The 24,228-nt window shown below is 36.8% G+C and overlaps 2 protein-coding genes across 3 annotated transcripts in view; one reads left to right on the top strand and one right to left on the bottom strand.

Annotated features, from left to right (window-relative positions):
• Positions 1-784: 784 nt before the first annotated feature.
• LOC131369600 (uncharacterized) lies at positions 785-3,555 on the bottom strand. Its single transcript, XM_058416442.1, has 2 exons — positions 3,416-3,555; positions 785-2,521 (listed from the first exon to the last, which is right to left on the bottom strand). Exon 2 carries the CDS (start codon positions 2,503-2,505, stop codon positions 1,870-1,872), a length of 636 nt encoding a protein of 211 aa, XP_058272425.1. The 5' UTR covers positions 2,506-2,521; positions 3,416-3,555; the 3' UTR covers positions 785-1,869.
• An 8,020-nt stretch (positions 3,556-11,575) lies between these two features.
• Positions 11,576-24,228, top strand: part of nectin1a (nectin cell adhesion molecule 1a) — a 34,574-nt gene continuing 21,921 nt past the window's right edge. Inside the window, exon 1 of one of the 2 annotated variants that reach the window (XM_058416057.1) lies at positions 11,576-12,003. In XM_058416057.1, the coding sequence (XP_058272040.1) occupies positions 11,952-12,003 (52 nt within the window). In that variant the 5' untranslated portion in view covers positions 11,576-11,951. The remainder of the gene's footprint in view (positions 12,004-24,228) is intronic. The other variant, XM_058416055.1, reaches the window with a different exon arrangement.

Genomic DNA, 24,228 nt, shown 5'->3' on the forward strand with positions numbered 1-24,228 from the left:
CTGAATTTTCAGGCTTTTATGCAATGTGCTGCTGCCACATGATTCATTAGATAACTACATACTTGTAAAGGTGTTCCTAATAAGTGGACAGTGCGTGTATATTAATAACTAAGATCAGAAATATGAGAAAGCCATGAAAGTACAACCCCTATGCATAACCTATTATTACAACTGTTGAGATAAAATGATAGCCTTTTTTAATATTTTCGATTTGAAAAGTTAAGCGTAGTACACAATGTAATACATAATGTGTAACAGGAACTTAAATACTACAGCTCCTACAGCTCTTAGAGCTGACATCAACTGATATATGTATATTAAATTATGATTTATTTATATATTAGTATTATTAATTCATCTTTACTCTCTTTTCTTCGGTCTGTGTCTTACATGATTTGGTATTAGTGTTGTTTTTTGTTGCTTCATTTCCTGTGGAAATTTCTAAGCACTCTTAATACATCAGCAGAGGGAGTGACTCATATTTGTCTTCATCCAGGCGTATCGTGGGTTTACACAAACTGAAACTGAATACTGTACATTTCTTGGAAATGCACTAATAAAACAAGTAAGTTTATCTTAACAATACATCTAAACTTGCATATACCCAGTATAAATCTACACAATGCTGTTGTACAAACACAAATAATACAGCAATTTCTTCTTGTTTATATTCAGATTTTGTAGATTACATTCAAACTGCACGGGGTAATGAAGCAGATTCACTTTTACCTCCCTCAACGGATTTTTACCGGGGATTACAGCAAATGTTTTATTCCCCTTGTAACGCAGCAATTTGCTAACAATTACAATATTTTATTCATGCATGTTATGCATTCATATTTATTGTACATCCAATTGTTGTAGAAAATCCACAATACAAGTCACTTCCTATTATCAGTTTCGATAAAGCAGCTGCAAACACTTGCACCTTCACCTCTCACATCTCTTTATATTCATCCTGACTGTTACAAAGCAAAGATAGTGGAGACTCCATCCATAAATTTTTACATAAATATCATTTTTGTTTTTCAATCATTTTTTATTTTTATTTTTTTAGAGCTGTGAATGAAAGAAAAAGAATGAAGCACGTAGCTTCTTAGTTCTCAACAGATTACAGTGAGTAATTGATAGAAATGAAGGATATGTGTGTATAAAATGAAGAGTTGTCATGTATAGGGCTGTCTGATAATCTCACCAAGCCATTTAATGAGCCACTTCTAAATTCTGGCCCATATACCCAGTACAAAACTACACATTTCTGATGTACTTAGCTCAAATAAAACTGAACAATCTGTTTCTTGTGTTTAATTTTGTAGATTAAAGATTTTGAAGTTAAAAAATAAAACTCAAAGGTACACTATATTATAGACAAATAATCAACACTGGGCTGGTGTGTTGAAGCAGATTCACTTATTTGTTGATTCTAAGGATGAAGCTATCCTACAGAAGCTAAACAATGAAAAATGCAGAAATTTTAAATTATATCATATACTTTAATGATCAACTAATGCCACATTCACATTAATGTCATAGTCATAATTTCTAACATGTAAAAATCACTTAATTTATTTCAAGAGCTTTGTTTTCTCATCTCCTGTTGCATAAGTATGATTCACAATTTTATATAGTTTCTTTATATAACACACTTTACAATACCAATAATCTCAAAGCACCTAGAAAAACCTCAGAAAAACATTCAGATAAGGAAGTGGACACCCTGAGAGAAAGCAAGTCCTTTTACAAATAATCATGAATTACTTGCAAGATATTGTGTAGTGATAAAGACACACATGATCACACAAAACAGTACACATTAGGCGATTAGTAAACAGTGATTAGTGAATCAAAGAGGAAAAAGTGGGTGACAAATCACTTCTTCATGCAAGCATGCTTATTCATGAAAGCACATATAGCTGCCTTACAGACCCAGCACTTCTCCACAGTATGGGTGTCCTGGGTCTGCATTCCACAACTCTTGCAGACTTTCCCCTTTGGCTCACCTGCCTCTTGTCCTGGTCCATTGTCTTGCTGCTTTATAAGACTCTCCAAAGAATTCTTCACAGCAGCATCCCCACAGTGTGCTATACCTACAACCGTGAGTCGTTTAGGGTCCCATACACAGTCTTCCTCATGTCCGAACACAGAGGCGGGCAGCCAGGCTGTGTCGTATCCTTGCTGATGCCACGTGGTCTGCAGTTGCATGCACTGGTTGTCAATCCTCTTCACCTTGCCCACTCGCACCTGCAGCTTGAACACTACTCTGTCATTAGGAGCACAAAATGCTGGGTAGCTCGAGGCTTTGTTAATGTCCCTGCTGCAATAGACACCTGCTCCAAGGGTTCCCCCAGCTGAAGGCTTGAACCCGTTTGTTATTATAGCCTGGGCATTACTCTTGTGTGTCCCGTGGAACATGGTGTAGCCATGGCTTTTTTTGGGGGCCTGGCCGGGTTGCAGCTCCTTATATGTTTCACAGCAGGCCTCCCATCCGCTGAATGTGATTGGCATTGTTGTGCTGTTCTTTCTGAATATGAGCACAAGCACGTTTAAATAATATACATGAGTGTTAATATTGTATATAAGAAAGTTAACACAAAATGACAAAAAAGGGAGGCCTGGGAAAGCCCCAGCTCTGGGATGAGGATGGTGTCAAAGAGATCAAGCGGGTAATAAATATACAGCTACACTTGTGTGTGATTAATGGGGCAGTAAAATGTCAGCTTTTCTTCACACCTAATCTCTTCTATTGAAGAGAAGAGTTCGAACTAAAATGGATCCTAAGGTTTTGCTCTAAGCAAAAAAACCAAACCAAAAAAATCTATCAGCTGTGCTATCAGCCAACTTTGGACTGGGGAAAAAAACCAGAACACACAGAGGAAACCCCCAGAACATGCAAATACAACAAACACAAGACGTAAACCAGCCCCCCAAAAATCCCTGAAGGTGGAAATCAAACATGCTAACCATTAAGCCCCCTACAAAAAAAGTGTAGGCTGTATCCATGACATGCCTGGTCAATACAGAATTTTACATATTTGTCTCTGTCATGCACTATTTAGACGGTCCCTTCCTGACTTCTTCATATACAACTTTCGTTTCTGAAAACTTTCGGTTCATCCAGTGGGAACGTTATAAAATATATTATATTGCAGTTGATTCTCTGTCCAGAATATAGACGTATACACATGAACACACCCTTACACGCCTGTATAATTACTGTACGTTTATTTCTTGAGAAATAGCAGAGGATCGCAAATGTCCAGCGATATAAAGGGCAAGGAAACACTTCATCAGGGGCTGCATTAATACAATATCTCAATACAATAATACAATGGTGGATGAGATGAACAGCTGGAATTTTGTACCAAAAAATAAATATATAAATAAAAATAGCCCCAAAACAAAATAAATAGCCTACCTGATGTTTCGTTTATTATCTTTTCACCTGCAAGTTAAACCCATATTTTCACTTTCGTTTCTTCAGCTCGCGCTGTGTGGACGGTAGGTGTGGCTTTTGTCTTTCACCAGAGTTCCATGTTTAGTCTGTTATGCTGCCTGACTCACAGAAAAATAAAAAGCTGGAATATTTCTGGAAGCACAAAAGATTCCCAGTATGATTCATATCCATATTGTTTGTCTAAGTTTATTTGAAAGATACAGGCAGAAAGCAGTGAAAGCAGCATTCGGTACAGTGCAGAGAATAAAAGAAACGAATAAAATAATAATGACAGTAATAATAATAATAATAATAATAGTGATAAAATAGTACTACTACTACTACTACTAATAATAATAACAACCCTTTAATGTCCAAAGCAATGGAAAAATTCTTACTTTGCATTATTTATTTAATTCGTTCAATAATAACAACAATATATAACTGTTTTTTTAACAGTTATTATTTAGATATTAATTATTTAAATATAGGCCTCTTTCAAATGGTCACATAGGACATTAAAGGGATAATAGTGATAAAATACTACTACTACTACTACCACTACTACTCCTAATAATAATAATAATAAAAATAAGAAGAAGACTGTATTACTGATGTCCCAGGGCCTTGGTTACTGATTGGCCCTTGATGAGCAAAGATCTAAACTGAATGGCTATTACATGAAGCCATAATACTTATCATCATTAGTGAGTTAAAAGAGTTATTAGTGTGGGACTGAATGATGTAGGAAGTGAAAACCCCACCATCAGGATTGGATTCATCGCAAATGATAAAATAATGCTATTAACATATACATTAACATATGCATAAAATACTTTTTTTTCTTGATAATTTGAGTTTTATGTGCTGGAGCATCCGTTTACATTTGGAGCACTGTTGTAGGTATGATTTTTATTATTATTATTATTATTTTATTGAGGCGCAGTAGTGCTACATAGATTGTAATCAACACAGCCTCTGGACTAAAAGTCATTTGTGTCATGTGTATGCTGTTTGAAATAAAATCCCAGCAATATAAAAAGCCATCCTTTATCCTTGAGTGGGGATATATACGAGAAAAAACAAAAAGCAATAAAATTATTACTATTAATAATAATAACAACAACAACAACAACAACAACAACAACAACAATAATAATAATAATAATAATAATAATAATAATAATAATAATAATAATAATAATAGACAGTAGCAGGCACTCTCAACATTGAAAATACATGAACTTCAGTTTGCCCTTAACATTCTGTATAACAGATAGAATAATGTAAGGCTAATGCTGAGTTAGTATATATGCATAAAATAAGTACAAATAACAATACCTGAATACACTAAAAAATTATAAAAATAGGGAAAAGGGATTGAAACAAATGTACACCTAAGGTAAAGACCATAAATATTGTCTTACTACATGAAATGTCATATTCTCTAACTTTAACCCAAAGGATGTTAAAATCAAGCACATAAATGCTGCTACAGTTAAATTTGACCTAAACCCCATGAACTCGATCATTTTACACAGACGTAGCAGGTTTTGAGCAACATGGTAAGCATCAAACGTGGCAAAAGACACCATCATAGAGGCAACTATTGGCACTTTACATATCTAAAATAGTGCTGTAAAATTACAGAGCGTTATAACGATGCAGCCTTTTCTTCTCTTTCCCAGGCTTTCATCACCGATATGACACTGAGAAACTGACACACTGGCATATTGACAGAGGGCAGGTGTGCTTCCGACTGATGCTTAAAGGGCCTCCAGTGTCTGAATAATACCGAGAGGAAGCAGGAAACTCAGCAGCCAGGGGTAACTCTGAAGAAACACACTGATCGCGGAGCACTGCTGCAGGGCATCTAGAGGATAAAAGGAGGGAAGACTTTTCTAAGATCTTACCATCTAAAAAAAATCCTATGCATCTAAAAAAACATATTTGCTGTAGAAACAACATTTTTGTTCACTTGATTGTTATTTGCCATACTGTTCATCATATTTATCTGATTAAATTAATAAAACAACATTAAAATAATAAGAAGAATTTGGTACTAGTTAATGAACATAGGACAAAATGTACATACTAGTGTATAAATGTTTGTAACAGCTTGAATATTTAGAATCACTGTCCACTCTTTTTAGGAAACACATGTACACCTGCAGATTAATGCAGTTATCCAGTCTGTGGCATGTTTCTTTGGTGCCCAATGGGATGAGAAACTGCTGATCTCATATGACTTTATTGACCAACAGCCGAACAACCACTCTTTACAACAACAGTGAGCTGACAAGCATCTCAGGATGCAAACACTGATTTGGTCACACAGATTTTGTTTTAGATTATGCATTATTAAACAAACTGGTCAATCTGTGGTGAAAAACACTGGCAGCTGTGGTTGCTAGAACTTTATTACAAAAAGGATTGTTACTGTCTATCTATCTATCTATCTATCTATCTATCTATCTATCTATCTATCTATCTATCTATCTATCTATCTATCTATCTATCCCCCTTAGAGGGAAGCATCACTGCAAAGAAATCCAAAGTTCTTTTGACTGATCAATTGTTCTAGGTTTCATATTTCAATCCGGATTGATGTGATAGATAGATAGATAGATAGATAGATAGATAGATAGATAGATAGATAGATAGATAGATAGATAGATAGATAGATAGATAGATAGATAGATAGATAGATAGATAGACTTTATTGGTCTCTTCCATGTGACCCAACAACTTATTAATACACTTTCCAAATGTTTTTCCTGTAAACAATCACCCATCTGTATTTATAGTAACAGAACATAGATACAAAGGACACAAAGACATTCAAAGTTCTCCACAATGTAGTACGTAAGTAGTTACTTACCCACGTTGACAAACAGTCTCTTGTCCTCCTTTGTCACTTTGCATATAAATGTTGTGTTCTCTGTAAGGGTGAAGCGCATCATGGTCAGTTTGAACCCATACGGTTGCAGCTCCTCCACGTAAGTGTTATGCCTAAAGCTGGGATCAGGCATCGTCCCAGAGACGTTGGTGTTAATGATGACCTCTCGTCTGCCCTTGGACATGGAGAACTCAAACTCAGTGTGGTAGTCTGGTTTAGGCTGCAGTGGGCAGGTCACTCTCAGATCATTATCTTCCTCCTGACACACTGTCATTTCCTCATCACCGTTGTCATCGTCGTCATCATCATCATCATCATCATTATCATCAGAAAGAATAGGGTTCATTAAAACTGAAAAGCGCACACACACACACAATTTAATAGCTTAGGGTGGTGTTTTGGATTCCAACAACAATCACAGCAGGGGTTTCTCATTAGCATGTCATAATTAAAATGTTTACTATCAAATGTTTAAAAGTGTTTCTAGAGCCACAATAAATGCATACTGCTTATCCTACACAGGAAGCCTGAAGCCTATTCACACACACACACACTATGAACAACTGAGAGATGCCAATCAGCCTATAATGCATGTCTTTAGACTCAGGGTCCCTGGGGACAACATGCAAAGTGTGTGTACACAGGGTGGAGCAAGGACTTGAACCAATCATTTCCAGTTAATAATTTGTGTCCCTGAAATGAGCTTCTCCCCAGACAAAACAGAACTGTCCAGTTCTGATATTTCTGTGTCAAAAGTGCCTTCCAGGGAGTGAGGTTGACTGGTAGAAAGGGCAAGCTTTGTGTTTTGAAACTTCTCATTACAATTCTGTGAGTAGGCTATAAAAAACAAACTGCTCGTCGAGAACATGAGGTAAACATCTTCCTATGTTCCATTAACCTTTAGACACATTAATGAGCTTTTAAAGCATTATTAAGAGCCTCTTACCTGACAAAGTAACAGTCCATATAAGTAGCTTTGTTGTTAGCTGTATATTTGTGTCAAAAGAAGAACAATATAAAAAAATCATAAGAAGAGAAAACAAAATAACACTCGTTAGAAACAATGCAGTGTTTTAAAAGAATAAACAGTCATATCTGTAAATTTACATTTCAGTAAGGCCTATGTGGTCTATGCATGTACCGGAATACATCATCACCAGCTAATCAGCTTTATACCTATTTGACACACAACCTGGCTAGTCTGATTTATTCACTGAGAAAAACATTTGTCACGCCAAACCTGTCCTTTCAGCAGCCTCATCTTTCCAGCTGTGTTCCTTCAAGGGCACTGCGTTCTAAATAAACAGCAAAGGAGGGCTACAGCTTCGTGAAACGGTTCTGTAGAGCTGTGTTCCGCAGCAGATCTCTGATCAATCTGGAGATTTCTGTGCTGCAGTGCTGCATTTCTCTCTCACACACCCACTCTGCAGCTCTGCAGTGGACCGAACCAATTCGCCAGCAAAGGGGGAAAGGTGTTAGACGGGACGCAGAACTAGGGTTGGGGGGGATACCACTGATTTTCATTTCAATCCATTTCAAGCATTTTATGATTTTTGTATTACAAGTTTAAAAACAATCACTACATTGAGTAGGAAACGGTAAAAACAGCAAATATGCAAATAAAAAAATAAATAATAAATGGAAGCTTTTTCAAGAACAGCCTCCAATTATTTAGTATTTACATATTATTTATTTCATTATTTAAATATATAGTACATATTAATTATTTAATTATTTATTTACATATTGTACTGTATAAACGTTTTATGCCTATGTTATAACTATATGCATTCATGTCTGCTTTAGTGGAACAGAGAAAATTAATCACTGTACTGAACAATTATTTTCTGTCCTTTATTATGAGTATTTTTAATGAGAAAATTAATTTTTTAATATGGTACAGTGCTTAACAAAATACTAAATAATCCCCTGTAACAGGAGGAGGGTTATGTTTTTTTTTTAATTACTGTATAAAAATGTTTAAATATTTTGTGCTGAATGATAAGACATGCAAGTGTCCATTGAGCTTCATTCATTTAAGATTCTCATGTAAGCAGTGATCAGCTCTCTGTCTTTGAAAGATGCATTAATATGTTTCATTCTTGGCATACACCTGAGGTTACCTGCTTTTTTATAAATGACGGAAGGTGCATTATTTTGGATTTTTTTTGTGCGGCCAATTGCAACAGCACCAGCAATGTTCAAACACACACATAATGGTAAAAAGCAAGTTTGGTTCTGATTTCTTTATGGCCCAGTTTGTATCTTCGTGCTGCTAATCACAGACAGCCATGTCAGGTAGTTATACAGGTTATGCAGGTGTACTGAACATAAATGAAGTGGATTATTTACTTCTCCATTCTTTTTATTTTCCCCAAAATGCCTTTGGAGGAGAAGCAGGAGAAGCTAAAAGTAGATAAAGTACTCATTGTTCTCTAAGCTTAGTATTTTTGGCTTCAATAGAAGAGCTTTCTGATTCTCCGTTTTTGTATTCAGAGGAAATCGGCATGAAGCCAGCAGGGCTTAAAAATTATGAATGCTCTCTGCCTGTAAAGATGTGTGTGCGTGTGTGTGCGTGTGTGTGCGTGTGTGTGTGTGCGAGTGCGTGCGTGTAATAGTTTGTTGTGCATCTTTCTCATTACACCACCTGGATAATGATATTATGAAATTCTCAACCCTGGTTTCATTGTCGGTTTATTACGTATATCGTGAAAAGCCTGCTGGTGATTTACAGGTTTCACCTCAAACTAAGCCATGAACCAAACCGAGTAAACATACATCTGTTAAGAAAATTGAATGCGCTTTAAACAAATTGTGAATGTAGGCCTTGTGTTATTGCACAATAATATGAAAATGTATATTTTATAAAACCTCTGCTTTTAAATATGACACAGACAGATAGTGGGTAAATTAATTCCACTGGTTTACTTTGAATTGTTAATTTCCCTCATGTGATGGTAATGACAGTGGGGATCTGAGAGGAAGCATTTTGCATTTGAAAGGATTCTAAAATAAGACCTGACAACACATAAAATGTAGAGTATAGACACAAAATGTTGCCTTCCCTGATTAAATTAAATAAGTACATCTCATTGTGTTTTGAACAGTGCCTGGATCATCATGCTCTATAAGTCAGTTAGAGGATGACACAGATACATAGATACACACTGGAAATGTATTTATGTGATCTATTCATTTGGGTAAATTATATATTTGCATTTATCTAGCTCAACAAATTTATTTATCCCATCTCTGTTAATAGAGCAGTATTTTGTACTGATTGTGTTATTGTGGGGGAAAAAAACAGATGTTTGACAGAAAATCATGATAATTAAGCAAACCAGTAATGTACGGAATAACCATGTGTTTCACGTCATGCGAGAAAGACTTGAGAAAAGCATTTCAGAATGAAAGTGCACATGCAAATTCAAATAAAGCCATGACATCATATTAAAAATTAATTAAATTTTAAGTAAATTTATTGAAATGAATGTGGAGATCACATCTGCAAAAATGAAACCACATGCTCCACATCTGAAAATAAATAAAGCATTTCAAATAAATAAATTAAATAAATAAAACTGGTGATGCTGGAGGTGTGAAGCAGCACCATTACTTGCTGTGCCACTGTGTCATCAAGTGTGATTTTCATAATAATAATGATAATAATAATAATAATAATAATAATAACAACAACATGAAAATCACACTTGATAAAGCAGTGTGATAAGACAGTGACATAGTGAGTAATGGTGCTGCTTCACACCTCTAGCATTCCCAGTTCAGTCCTGAGCTGAAGTTACAGTCAGTGTGGAGTTTCACACATTATTCCCATGTCTGTGTGGGTTTCTTCTGCTTTCCTGTAAATGCTCGCAAGCAAACTGTAAATATTGTAATGTATTACACTGTGAATTGTAAATAATTGCCCTCACAAAACCCTCATTTATTGTACTTTTGTCCCACATATGCACCTTATAATCTGTCACTGTGTGTGTGTGTGTTTTTAATATTGTATTTTCTCTTATTCTTTTTTAAATTCAATTTCTATCTTGATGCTTCTGTAATATAGCATGCTAACAACCATGTAGTAAAGTACTTTAAAATTGAAAACTACGCTCTGTGTATTCTCACACCCAGTCATCCTTTGATTAAAAAAAACTCTGCCCTACTTGTGAAAATAAAAACATATGCAAAAAATTTCCAACACATTTTACATTTTTTTAATTAAACAGAAACATCGAATAAAACTTCCATTGTAAATTTCACATGTGGAAGTCACTAAGCATGCCAAAATGTAAATCTTACACCCAGATGAATACAGCTGAAAGGCTGAAAAATGTTGACATCAGTTGTAAAAACACTCATTGACCACATGGGGGAGATAGCTGCATTAGACATAAGTTACAGTATAAAGACCAGCACATGGTTTGGTTGTGTCCACAGATTGTTTGCACATCACTTGTTTTCCTACATACAATGAAAGAAGGGCTTACTTGTTGCTGATGTTAAATGATTAGAATTTTTCAATGGAGAAAATTCTCCAATGTTCTCCACCAGTATACATTTTATATAACATAACTGACCACAGGAAGTGATGTTTTTGGATGTTCAACAAAAAACACAACAAACAACAAATTAAAATAACACTTTTTTTATTTAAAGAATTGACAAAATGATGATGTGTAAAGCTCATCAGGACTTGGGAAACTTTTTGGGGTGGTAACAGAAACTCGGAAAAGATTTGCATGCCTCGTCGAGTAGAAATGGTCACATAAAGGCCAATTACAGTACGTTCCGATATGCAAGTGGAGTGGGCGTGGCGTCTAATGTTGAGGGCGTATCTTAATTTGCATAATCGGCGATAGTCATAGAGTATGTAGTTCATTGCTGGTGCAATTTCTTGGTGTCTACTGACATTTTGTCGACACATTGAACCAAGAAATGCATTATATATTAAAATAAACTGAGGTTGTGTTAGTTTCCACAAAATAAACAACTACACTTGCTCGTTTTAATCATCCCTTCCTCGCGAGCTATTGAACTCCACCCTCATTTAAATACGTGGCTAATTTTTTAATCATCCAGATAATCTCTTCACATTGCAAGGGCAATATATTCTATTTAAAGTCGAATAAACAAAGTAACTAGGGTTTAGGGCTTGTCCGATTGTAGATTTATGTATACAGACTCAGCAATGAGTGTAAGATCGAGCGTGGACACTCATCGTGTTTAATGCACTGGAGGGGAAGAAGAGGGGAACTGTCCGCGCGCGCAAAAAGGCTAAAAACAGAATAAAGGAAAGCAAAAAACAGTCAGCAAATACCATCAGAGATCGCAAGCTCTTGTACTGTTATTGTGACCTGTAGCTCATTAATCTCGGTGTCCTGTGCTCGAAGCTGCCCACGCACAGCTGAACAGACAGACAGCGAGAGAGAGAGAGAGAGAGAGAGAGAGAGAGAGCGAGCGCTTTTTCATCCAGTGTGAATTTAGAGAGCAGCACTGACTGAACCGGAGAGCACGCGCGCTTTTCATTTTCCGATCGCGCGATTGATTAAATCGCCCCGATAAATGGGACTCTGGACTATTTCTCAGCTCATTACCTGCTCATAAAGAGAGATTATGTTCACTGTGGCTTTCCAGTTTCCTCTGATCGCCGTTCTTGCAATATCAGGTAAGATCGGTGGTTTATTTTCTGTTCGGAAGGTTACTGTGTGGTGACCGAAGTGTTTTTAGGTTGGGTTTGAATGCACATTGAATAAATCGGTAAAAAAAACCCAGAAGGCAAACTAGGCTCACTGCCCGGAAAAGCAGAGCATCATGCTGTGTGATGCTGCTTAATGAATGGTAGGTTGTAGTTGCGAGCTGCATGAAGAAGAGAGGAGGATGCTGCTACTGCAGATGCGTATAAGTTCCAGCTGTTTCTCTCTCTCTCTCTCTCTCTCTCTCAAATGTGCAAAAAGTAAAAAAAAAAGCTTTGTTATATTTTGCACTGAAGCAACAGTAGATTTTGTTGCATGCATTAACCTGCCAGTAGGTGTTGATTAATTCTCTCTGACAGCAGCTCTGAGAGTAGTTTAGCTGCAAATCATAGGTTTAAAGGCTATTATTGCCCTCATTCTAATACTTTATCGTTTCTATGGTAACAACTCATTCACAGGGCCAGGCAAGGTGGACGCTCAACATAATATAAGCCCACATGAAACAGGTTTTTAAAAAGTACTCATATTTAGCAAAAGCAACAGCAGAAAGCATTTATTAGGACCAGGTTCATTTAACATGAACATGAGTCTCCAGTGTCAGGAGTTTGTAACAGTACGTTGTGACACAAAGGATTATTGACTTGAGAAAAAAAAAGAGATGCTGTTCACTATTTAAGTGATAACTGGTCTAACAGACATTCCTATAGGCACACATACATGGGCAAAGTGTGATGTGTCAGTCCTAAAGGAATATATAATTGCAATCAAATTGATGTTGAAGAGAAATAAAAAAAATAATAACTCCACTGTGGTCAGATTATCTTCTCTTGCAATCAGGCCACATCACAGCACCACATTACTGATTCATTTCCTATAACAGAATGGCCCCATGACGTTTTATTCCTTACATATAGAGGTTTTTTTTCTTTCTGTCTTTTATTCATTCAATACAGTAAAGTCATCAATGCATTTTATATGATTTACGCTTGGATGAGCTAAATTTAGTGGTACTTATAATCATATATATAATGATACGATATATATATATATATATATATACAGCCTACATTTCAATTATTAATATGCCACTTATATGTTGTACAACCAGTGTGTTTCTCCGAATATATCACATTACAGCATATCCTTTAATGCTTTGCTCTTTTCAATCTCGTTTCTCTAGTATGAATGTCTTCCAACACATCACAACACATCACCTATGATTAATGTTAGTTTTACTAATGTATGTTTGATTAGCATCACAGTGTTTTGTGTTCATTTGCTCGATGTACTGGAATGTTTTCGTGTTAGGTATCTATGAGATATTGTTCTAACCAAGAGCGCTGTGTTTTTAAACCACAAATCCTCATTGAATGGTAATGCATTCTAGAAGCAAATACATTATGTATGTAAATGCGTATGCCAGTGAATGAGCCCCAAGTGTGAAAATGTAATTACTTATAGCAGGTTTGCACATGATTCGTATTGTTGACAAGGCGTGTCTTGGCTTATAAAAGCTTTTTTTTTTTTCCATGTTATTCTCCTCACTGAATAAATCATTCACACATTCTAAAAATTAGACAAGTTTAAAGAAATGAATTGAATTAATGAAAAAAGTACAAATTTCCCCCTCTGCACTAAGATAATCAGCTCATTATTTCCACTCTTTGTCTTGGATTAAATTATGACACGTTTGTTTTACTTCCTTCATCGATTCATGCTGCAGTTTACAAGCCTTTGCTCCTTCCAAGTCCCATAAGATTGCATTCCATCTTCTCTGAATCATACTAATGAGACTTAAAATAAGCTTTCCATAATTCCCAGGGGAACATTTCAGGAAATCAGAAAAAGAGAGTGATTAATCTTGGGGATGCAGAATAATACAGCTAGACGATGTCAAGTTTTATTGATATGAAACACTGAAATGGTGTTCCACTATATAAAAACTGGCAACGAGAGGAGTAATGGTTGTAATTTCAAACTCTGAGATTTCTTCCTAATCTTTATAGGTCTTTTTTGATTTGTTTTGTTGCTATTTTTTCATGTCACTTTTAGCTTAGGGGTCTGCAAAATGGCTTGGCGATGGAGTATGAACAGCTTGAATATATTTTTTTCTATATTTATTAGTTTTCTCTAGCAACAACTCTGACAGTAGATCTGGCAATAACTCAAATTGCAGCTTCTTATTGATGTACTGGTTCTAATACATTATGTTCCTATAGTAACAGCTAATTTACATGGACTTGCTTAAACGTATTAATAAACACCTTCTAAAAATGTATGGTTATTTAACAACAAGAAATAGTAGAATATTTTATATGGTGTTTCGTTTAACATTTATTGAAAAATTCTCCAGTGTCAGCAGTTTGTAATAGTCCAAGAAAAACAGTACAAAGTGTTTTTTGTGCCACTGAAGTATTGTCATGCCTGTATTCGTGTGCACACTTCCATTGAAACAGTCTCACTCACAAACTGTCTCATGCTAGTTGGCTTGAGAGAGAATTGTGGTGCATTAAAGTGAAATGAAAGGTGTCCAGTAACCTCAGCTTCCAATAACCTAAAAAAAAAACCCTCAAAAAGCTCCTCCTACATTAATGGTTAGAGTTATGTGATGGGAAATTGACATATGCCAGGAGAGTCCTGGGTTTGAGCCATGGAAACTGGCGCTCTGTGCCATGACAAGACAAGGCGGCGTCTTGACTGACGTGTCAATCATGATGTCTGCCAGTTCACAAGCCTCTGCCTGTAACATTAAGGTGTTCTAGTCTTTTCGGTGTGTTTGAATGCAGTCCTTCCAGGATTTCAGAATTTTTGTGATTTGTGGACAAAAATGCTTGATTTGTGCTGCAGTTTGCTGAGATTTTTGTGCTGTTATTGGTACTTGAATTGAAAAGTTACAAGCACATGATTATTATTTTAAACTACTACCAATGAAGACACGTAAGGAATTACTTTCTATGACAGCTAGACTCATGTTCAGAGCATGAGAATTGAATGAGTGTCGTAACTGACATGTTGTAGCCCAAATCTGCAGAAAATCTGTGGTAATTTTGAAAAACTGCCACCTCCTCTCAAAATTGCAGTGTTGATTTTGTGTTCATTTCTGTAATCGCAAAATTACAAAAATCTGGAGTGACTTTGAATGTGTTTTTCGGGAGGCGTGGCTTACAGATTATAAATTGAAGACAAATTGTGTTGACATGCAGCATCCTCATTGTGTCAGTCAACATATCAATGCAATGAAGAGATATTACCTCAGTGGTATAGATGGATAAAAATAGTCAAACCAGACACCAGCCAGACCGGGTTATCATTGTTCCAAAGATATGGTATCAATATGTTGCATCTAGGATCTCTATTCATGCCATTCTCACATCCGTTCTTGGTAATGTCACTGTGGTGACCCATTTTCCCCACTTGTTGATGCTGATGCCCTGAACTGTTTTCCATGGCGCATCTGATGTTTTGGAAATTGCTTTGTACCCCTCTCCTGGTCAATACTTTCTGACAGCGAGATCCGTTACGTGCTTTGCAAGCTCTTTGTGGACTGTGGCTTCAGCCGTCAGATGAAGGCAAGAGGAAAAGTCAAGAAAATCCTATCTTTATGTAAGATCTTTATTCTGGGTTAATCAGAAACACTTCACTGATGACAGGTGTACGATAATTACTTTTGACCATGTGTTAGAATGTGAACACAGTCGATTATTTAAAAAAAAATTTTACATTAGAAAAGCCTGCAATTTTAACAGGAGGGTGTCATCATGTCACTTTAGGAATCCAGTGAAGTGAAAGGAAATAGCTCTAATAATGAAAATGACAGCAATAAAACTGTGAGCCTGTAAGGTTTTATTAACTAATGACACCAGGTCATAATAATTTCTAATTATTTTTTAAAAATATAAAAGTATATTATTGACTTTAAAATAGCTCCCTGAAAATTCAACGACTCAGTACAGTGTAATAGGACATTTTGCCATGACATAAATTTATATTGTTTGCACTGAAGCGTTCAGTTCTAAGTGTTTTTGCTTTATTTGTGCTGACAGATAAAGGTATATTTCATCATCTGCCCCTTGGAAATTATTATAAAACCTGTGAACTAATTCTGATTATTTTTTATGAATTATGCAACAGGCTCAGGGTTTAATGTCAGATAGGAAAACCCCCCTTTTCACAGTTATATGAAAGCCTGGCTCAATAATCCGCTCAATATATTCAAATGCACATCCTGCACATCCTTGCTTCACAGGGAATTTGTGTGTATGTGTTTATTTCTGGTGTCCCGCATCATCTGACTGTACAGAGGATAATCCTGACCCACTTTTCGCCCTCTGGGCCTCATCAATCCCTCTTTAGCCTCTACTGAGCACGCTCTGACCATCTGTTACTCTCTGGACCGTTGCCATGGCGATATTGCACGACTTCTCCACGCAGATACAATGCACCAGGTCACAGGCCTTGTCGGAGAGACCTGGACTTGACCGTGGGTCATACTACTGATAAGCTATAACCTGCACATGGCAGTCCGAGCTACAGTAATCAGGAGCAGTGATTACGAAGACAGGGTAATCACAGAGCACTGCAACAGCCGAGCTCGGCAGTGCCAGATTACAAACATCCAATCACAGTGTTTTCTTATCACATACTGGAAAGGGTCTTTGGAGCAAAGTCATCCTTCCTCGTGTCATGTGAACAGCTTCGGTCCAGATAAAATCATAGATTGGAGGGATGTTATGGCATGCAATGACAGTAACACTGTCAAGTGTGACTAACCCTGCCTAATAGTATTACTCAGTGCGATAGCAGCTCCTACAGCTTCCTGGCACTTTGAATTAAGCATAATGTCTGGCTTAAGGCTGCCTTCTGTAACAGAGTGCCACCGTACTAAAGCACAATAACAGTCTCAGTGTAATTACAGGTAATATAATCTGATATCTTGCGGCTCCGATATTATATTCAACAGTGGAATCTTTTCCATTATTATTTAAGATTTATATACCAAACACTGTTGAATTCTCAATCCGGATTAGTCAGAATGTGTCGATTAATTTTCAGCAGCAACAGGGCTGACAACAGTGCAAAGCAAATCACAGAATTATATTAATTCTGAACAATCCCACCCATTCCTAACTGCTATTTTTGTTGTGTAATAAAGCTAATTACATGTTCAATCCCTAAATTTTGTCTGGGGGTTCAAAAATGTGCTTCTATCTATCTATCTATCTATCTATCTATCTATCTATCTATCTATCTATCTATCTATCTATCTATCTATCTATCTATCTATCTATCTATCTATCTATCTATCTATCTAAACAAACAAGCAAGCAAACAAAAAAACAAATCCAATAAATGCACTGTAACATGGTCAATTCCATTGTGGCCAGCTTTTGGTCATTGGGCTACAAGGAGTGCTCTCTTTTGACAGACATAAGCGTCCATGCTGTGTGCTCTCACTTCCAGAATCAACAATTTCAGCTGAGCTGTGTCAGCCAGCAGGTCGTCCACATGAGTGCATTTTATGTAACGTTATGTAGAGTAATTTAATAGTGTAATCTGGTACACTGATATATATTTCTTTTGCACACTTATTGCAGTGAATTATTTATTTTCACAGTAACAATAATAATCATTTGCAGCCTGGGTATGGTTGTTTTTTGAACATTTTCCAGTATTTAACTACATTAAAAAAATAGTCCGAAAATAGTGATGTCCTGCACCGTTTTTTGCTTCACTGATTCTGATTCAGAATTACTAGACAATACTGATATGTAAGCCATGAAATGCAGTCAAGGTCATGCTGGGGCATGATACCTTTTCCGGACATTGTTTACTAAACCCAGGGGAATATGAATACAATATGAGGGGATGGTGACCTTTGCAGGCCTTTAGTCCACCTGAACATGACTCAGTGGCTAAAAATGGACTCAATAAACACAATATTTTTTTCCACGTGATCTCTGGGTTATTTTACAATACATAATTTGCTATGTTTAATGTAGCCTGTGAAGGTAAGCTTGCTTAACTGTTGTTTGATTTCTGCTAATTATGTTAATCTCAAAGCATTCTGGGATAGTGTGGGCAGTTTGTGGAAGCACTTTCCATTTAAACAGGAAAGAGACTGGAGCGCAATGATATTTAGGCACAGTGTCAGGATTTAGATGGAAACCTCTGCTGGGTCTGAGGAATACAAATCTAACCCAGTGCTGTAGAATTTGAAGAAGTGTAAAGCGTTATTGTGAAGCGGCATCAGGGTTTAATCCTGAGCTCCATTACCTCTGACTGACAGAATAATAAAAATGGTGTGTGTGTGTGTGTGTGTGTGTGTGTATATATCTAAGTGCAATGCCTGAGCGCACTGTGCTCTGGACACCACCTGTTTCTCTATAACCACTCAAGCGTGGTGGTTTTGACACTTCATGCTGCGGCAATGCTCAATATCTGCTTTTAAATAAATTCAAACTGTCTTTAGTCCTCATTGGTAGTCTCAAACTTTACTGCTATAAATACAGTGATGTTACATGGACTTTTTTTTTGTTCACTGCTTAAACTATGTTTACGCATACAGTGACTCACAGCAACAATGTGGCCCGAGATCGTTCATTTTCAATTAGTGTCAGTGACGTAAGCGACAGTGACCGTTGCAGACTAGATATAACAAATTTGAGAGAAGTTTATGCAAATATGAAATGACTATCAATGGGAGTGCAATGACTATCAATGGCAGTGAAGACAGTAGAGCGCATGTATATGATATGACATGATATTTTGCCTAGTGGAATTGATAGTTGCCACCCATTGCTGAAAGCTATTACTATGGCAACTAGTAGTAGGAACCGTCTACAGCGATTGGCGACTTGCAACGATAAAATCACTGAATATGTGTATCTTTAGATTGTTTAACCCTTCTTTAGCAGGAGAAACAGAATTAATGTATACGAATCATGCATCAGTTTACTAACCAGCTATTTACACTTAAATTCCTGACATTAGGAATAGGGAAAAAACCCAACATAGATCTGAGATAAGATGTCATTACTATAACATCCTATTACTTGTGTGTTATTTTAATCATTTTCAGTAGAAATGTCATAAATGTGTTTCAGTTTCTATGCCTAGTTATATGAATATTATTTTAATATGACAAGATTGGTTGGGAGGCATCGCCTGAAACGCATGAGCATGTCACACTTATCAGTTTAATCCTACAGGGATTTCATTTAGCATATTTCCTCAGCCTTCCCTAAAAATGAATTCCTGTTATGCCACTGAAATATAGTGAAAGGCTTTACAGGCCATGGTAGATGTGTAAGCTTATATTTTTACTAATATGGGAAATAACCTACTATACTGAAGAGGTTCCATAATAGCATCCTGTACACATCCTTCCTTTTTGTTTCTGAAACTGTTGTAACAGCGCTGATATCCAGCTGATATGAAAACTATTGAAGCTCCAGGACATGGATGATATCAGATGACACTTTTTTTTTTCAACAGACTGATCAGCCGCCGCTTGCAGAATGAACATATCATGTTCCCGAGTGGCTAAAAAGGAATGTAGGCTGAATGTCCTGGCTTTCGGTTTGCTCGCTACGTTTCGTGAACTTGCACTGACCCCAAGTCTGCGGAGATGTTTTCCATGTAAATCTATACACGGCACACACGAGTGAAATCCAAAGTCTGAAAAATGAACTGACTCATGCAGCGCATCACGAAGTCCATCACTGTATATCATACATCTATAATCATTGTTACACCATAAATTCTGCTTCATCCACCCCCTGGTGTCTTTTCAATGTATGAAATATATACAGTATGGAGTGCTAGCATTTGATCTTGTTTAAACCCCAGTGGGGATTTCTTAATCAGAAGCAGAGAAAGTTCGACATCTGGATCACATTTTTTGTACTTACCAATGATGAGAAAAGATTCTTGGCACATTATTCTCTATACAGAAATAACACAGCCACATTGTTCCTGTGCTGGTCAATTTTTCGAATTGATTTTTAGCTTATTTAAAGGAATTGTTTAGAGAGAAGACTATTTAATGTAAGGTTTGCTTCTTATGCACTTCTTATGCAAAACTAGTGTAGCTAACATATAATGGAAGCAATACAGTCACATAAATATCTACAGATGTGTGACAAATTAAAGGAAAAACCACCATAAAATGTCTTAGGAAGTTGTTGCTCCTCCACAAGCTACCAGATCTGCTACACCTTAGCATCAGTTCTACACATTCTACACTACTCTACTAGAGTGATAAGCACCATTCGTCTGAAAAATATTCCCTCATTTGGTGCTTTGATGATTATGATGATGACGAGGGTAGTGATCTAACACACCACTCCAAAATCTTGTGTTAGGATGTGATGTATATCATTTTTTATCTTCATCTAACCATTCAGTGAACCCACGTGTCCTGCGGATGGGGGCAGAGTCTTCCAGGAAGAACCCACCGCCAAGAAAAACATTCCATCGTAGGATAAGTATGATCAGTCTCATGAGCTGTGTTTTGATTTGCCATCACTTTTCACTCAAGGGAAAGAAGTGAACTCAAAACATGGTAGCAAAATGAGCAAATAAATACCTCCATGGAATAACAGGAAATCCACGGAATTCTTTCCTTTAATTTGTCACCTGTCTGTTTTTCTAATCACCAGTTCTTGAGTGATGGCCCTGAGGTAAAATCAGTGGCTTTAGGTTGCTTGATGATGTTGTGCAACTGACTAAAGCACTTCTATGTTGAAAGTCCAATGTAGTGACAGAAATCAAATGTGAATGGTGTTAAAACAGATATCTAAAAAGTCACTAAACGGAGCAAAATTGCATCATAAGAGTGTCATCAACTATCCTCATATTGTTTAATCCAACATGCAGCATGAGTAATCATAGCTGATTACACAAAGCCTGCTACAGAATCTGACAAGCATTTTATTGCCATAATTCCGTACAGCATGATGCACAATAAACTTGGAAAGTAGCTGGTTCAGCAGAATTTAAAGCCTTTGCACAGTCTTACTGATGTGGTTTAGGACGCAGTGTGACTTACTGTAATCTATAAACATGGAGACAATTTCACTGTGTGGCTGAACTTGCTGAACTGTTGCAGTTGGGAGCCTTCTTGGACAACTGGAATCATTTTTTTCCACACTTTTCAGTGCCATTTTGCAGTAACGACAAGAAAAGCTGAGCCGTTTGAACAGAACTGTTTGAATTCATAAGAACAGACTCACAACCTCCTAAAAAGTGAAGGCATCATATCTGTAGTGCAAAACTAAGACACAAACAAATTCATTACCTTTGGGATTTGGGGGAAATTGTGTCAATTTGTTTTTTTCCGCCGAACAATTTCTTAACCTCTTTAACTCTTTTAACTGTTTTTTCAGTTAAAAAAACCTAATGCATATTATTCAGAAACTATGGTGGAACTAATAAAATAGGTGTAAGAGTAAGGATTGTACATCTGGACCTATTTTCTAAAAAGCAGCTTTAACAGGACTGACTAGACTTTGACTCATTTTAGACTTTTTAAAGACTTCCAGGCAGGGTAATAATATAATAATCAGTTCCCTACGTTTTATTAAATGTTATTGAGATTTACTTTCATGAGAAGAATGAGTAATAGAATGAATGCCAGTGGCATTGGGTTTTGGTTTATTTTTTCTGGTGACTCATAGCCACGAGTTTGTATCTAAGGAGTGAATGCTGTGTAGAGTAAATAATGACAGGTGTAATAGAAAAATATTCAGTGACATGAACCAGAGTTACTGTTATTGCCCTGAATTTCATTATTTCTCAATACCATCATATCCTGATGTGTTTTCTGCCTCGTATACCACAACAATTTGCCTATGCTAACATGTTTGCTAAAGAAAACATCATATTTTTATCCTTTGATAGTTAGATGTGATATTGTGTCATGTCCATGAAACAAGTTAGTTCCTGTTATCACTTTAGCAGCTATAAGTAGTTGTTCCCATGTCAGCCTCACATTTGTCTATATTATGAAATTTAACAACAACAAGATGCAAGTTGACATGTGGTCAAACCCCTGAAACACACTGAAACTGGGCATTCCTTTTAAAAACATTATAAATATACGTTTTCTTACACATGTCCACCAAAATCCTTGAAAATAAGTTGTTACTATAGAAAGAATGACATGATTAGAATGAGCATATTAATATAATCTTGTGATTAGAATTACAGCCATCACTATTGTCCGAACTGCTGCTGAAGAAAATGAAACTATGCCTACTGACCAAGCGCGGTTAAGAATTCAACAGCAGTGTGAGACAAATATAAATAGTTAACTGAAAGCTAAAATATGTACCAAATGCAAAATCACAAAAAAGTAGATAAGACAGAGAGCTAAGACAGAACCACAGCACAAAGTTCTGAGGATCCTCTAGCGATAAAGGTTTGCCTGTCATCTGCTGCCACTGATTTTATCAACCTCAGATTAAAAATAGCCACTGTACAATGTAATAGAGGGGGTTTCTGGTTAACACTGCCAGCTTCGCTTTATTCCGAACATTTATCACGTTTTCGTTTATTCATCTGGCAGACAGCTTCCAAGTGGGGGAGATTCCAATCCAAGCACAAAGCTGAACTGTTAAAGATCTTGCTCAAGGGGCCAACAGTGGCTTTCTGTCAGAATAGGGATTTGAACTGAACTTTCTGCCAATGGGTTCACAACCCAAACTGCTGAGTTAGCATGGGATATGATGCATGAGTATGTATCGGGTGTAACACAAAGCCACAATGTTCATCTGCTTGTGTATCAGTACTCAGATTTAAACCTAAAGCGTGCATAGCCTAAAACTAGAGGCTCGTTTGTTAGTTTTTTAATGAAACACAAACTATGCTCCTGGAAACACTAGTAAAAACACACAAACCCAGAGGAACAAAATGGCAGCAATTACACAACCTCAGCTATATCACTCCAATTCTTAACAGGTTTAGTCTAGAGATGTGCACCAGACTGTTTTTATTTATTTTCTTTGCAATACAAGGTCCTATTTCTCTGATATAAACAAACTAGAAGCCTTATTTAAACCTCTGCCAGCTTGATCAGGCAGTTACTAAAGATGCTGTAAACATGTCATGCAGCACTGTGCATTCATGTAAGATGATTCTGGGCACTGTTTGTCTTGCAAGCTTCATATCTGATCACTTCTGCTCTCATGACCTTTAGTTCATGCTGCTGGAGTCTCTCAGTCTCAATTCACACCTCAAATCTCAAGCAGATGCAGTGTGAACCTTTCTGGCAAGATTCTTCTAGAAAGCATAGGAAGTCTCCTCTCATTGTTATATTAAAAATCTGTGATGATCCCCATTACCCATCGCCCCCAGCATGACATACGACCATGTCTCGTGTCACACTGATCACTCACACCTGTTTTATTTTACTCCCTATTAGCATTCCTATTTAAGTTCTGTTTTCGTGGTCAGTTTTTTGGTGTTGTAATGTTCTGATTTTGCCGTGTGACAACACAGCATCGCCGATAGTCTTTATGGCTTTGCTTCCTACTACAGTTTATGCTCCATGGTTTTACACCTTTTGCTGTTTTCGTAGTTCTTTAATTAATAAATAACCTGCACTTGTATTCACCTTCAACTCGTGACACCTCCTATTTATTTCGATTTAGAACATTATCTATTCATTCTCAGTGTTCTCTTCAGTCAGAGTCAGGTTATTATCAGTTTTGATTAATAGGAAGAGTTTTTTTTCCTGTAATGTCTTCCTAATTGTTTCTGGAACAAAAACCCTCTTCTAAATAAATAATGAAGGCAACAGTGCAAAACAGTAGTAACCCTCCACTTGATCTTATTACAGGCACTAAAACGCTCTTGCACCTGTTTAGCAGATTGTGATAGTCTATTTTTAACACTGAAATACGATTTGTAACGGCGGAATGCATTATCACCTGTAAATAGGGACATGATCGTTGCGCTGTGCTCCTGTCATTTTCTCTTATTATGCAATACATCCAGTGCCTGTCTGCACTCATCCTACAATGTGGAGAAGTGCATGTCTTTATGCTTGACATAAAAACTAAGCTGAGAGGTTCGGACACAGACCACGCTCTTACTCCCTAGACAGCCTTCACTTCTCATTAGCCCATGTCCTCAGGACCGTGACATCCGTCTTACAAAGCACAGTCGTGTCTAGACCCTGCTAGACCGTCAAGACT

This window comes from Hemibagrus wyckioides, linkage group LG18 (genome assembly GCF_019097595.1).
Source record: "Hemibagrus wyckioides isolate EC202008001 linkage group LG18, SWU_Hwy_1.0, whole genome shotgun sequence".
NCBI classification, from domain to species: Eukaryota; Metazoa; Chordata; class Actinopteri; order Siluriformes; family Bagridae; genus Hemibagrus; species Hemibagrus wyckioides.

Excerpts from the sequence above, each read along its gene's own strand:
- LOC131369600 (XM_058416442.1), bottom strand. The coding sequence starts at position 2,505 with ATGCCAATCACATTCAGCGGATGGGAGGCCTGCTGTGAAACATATAAG.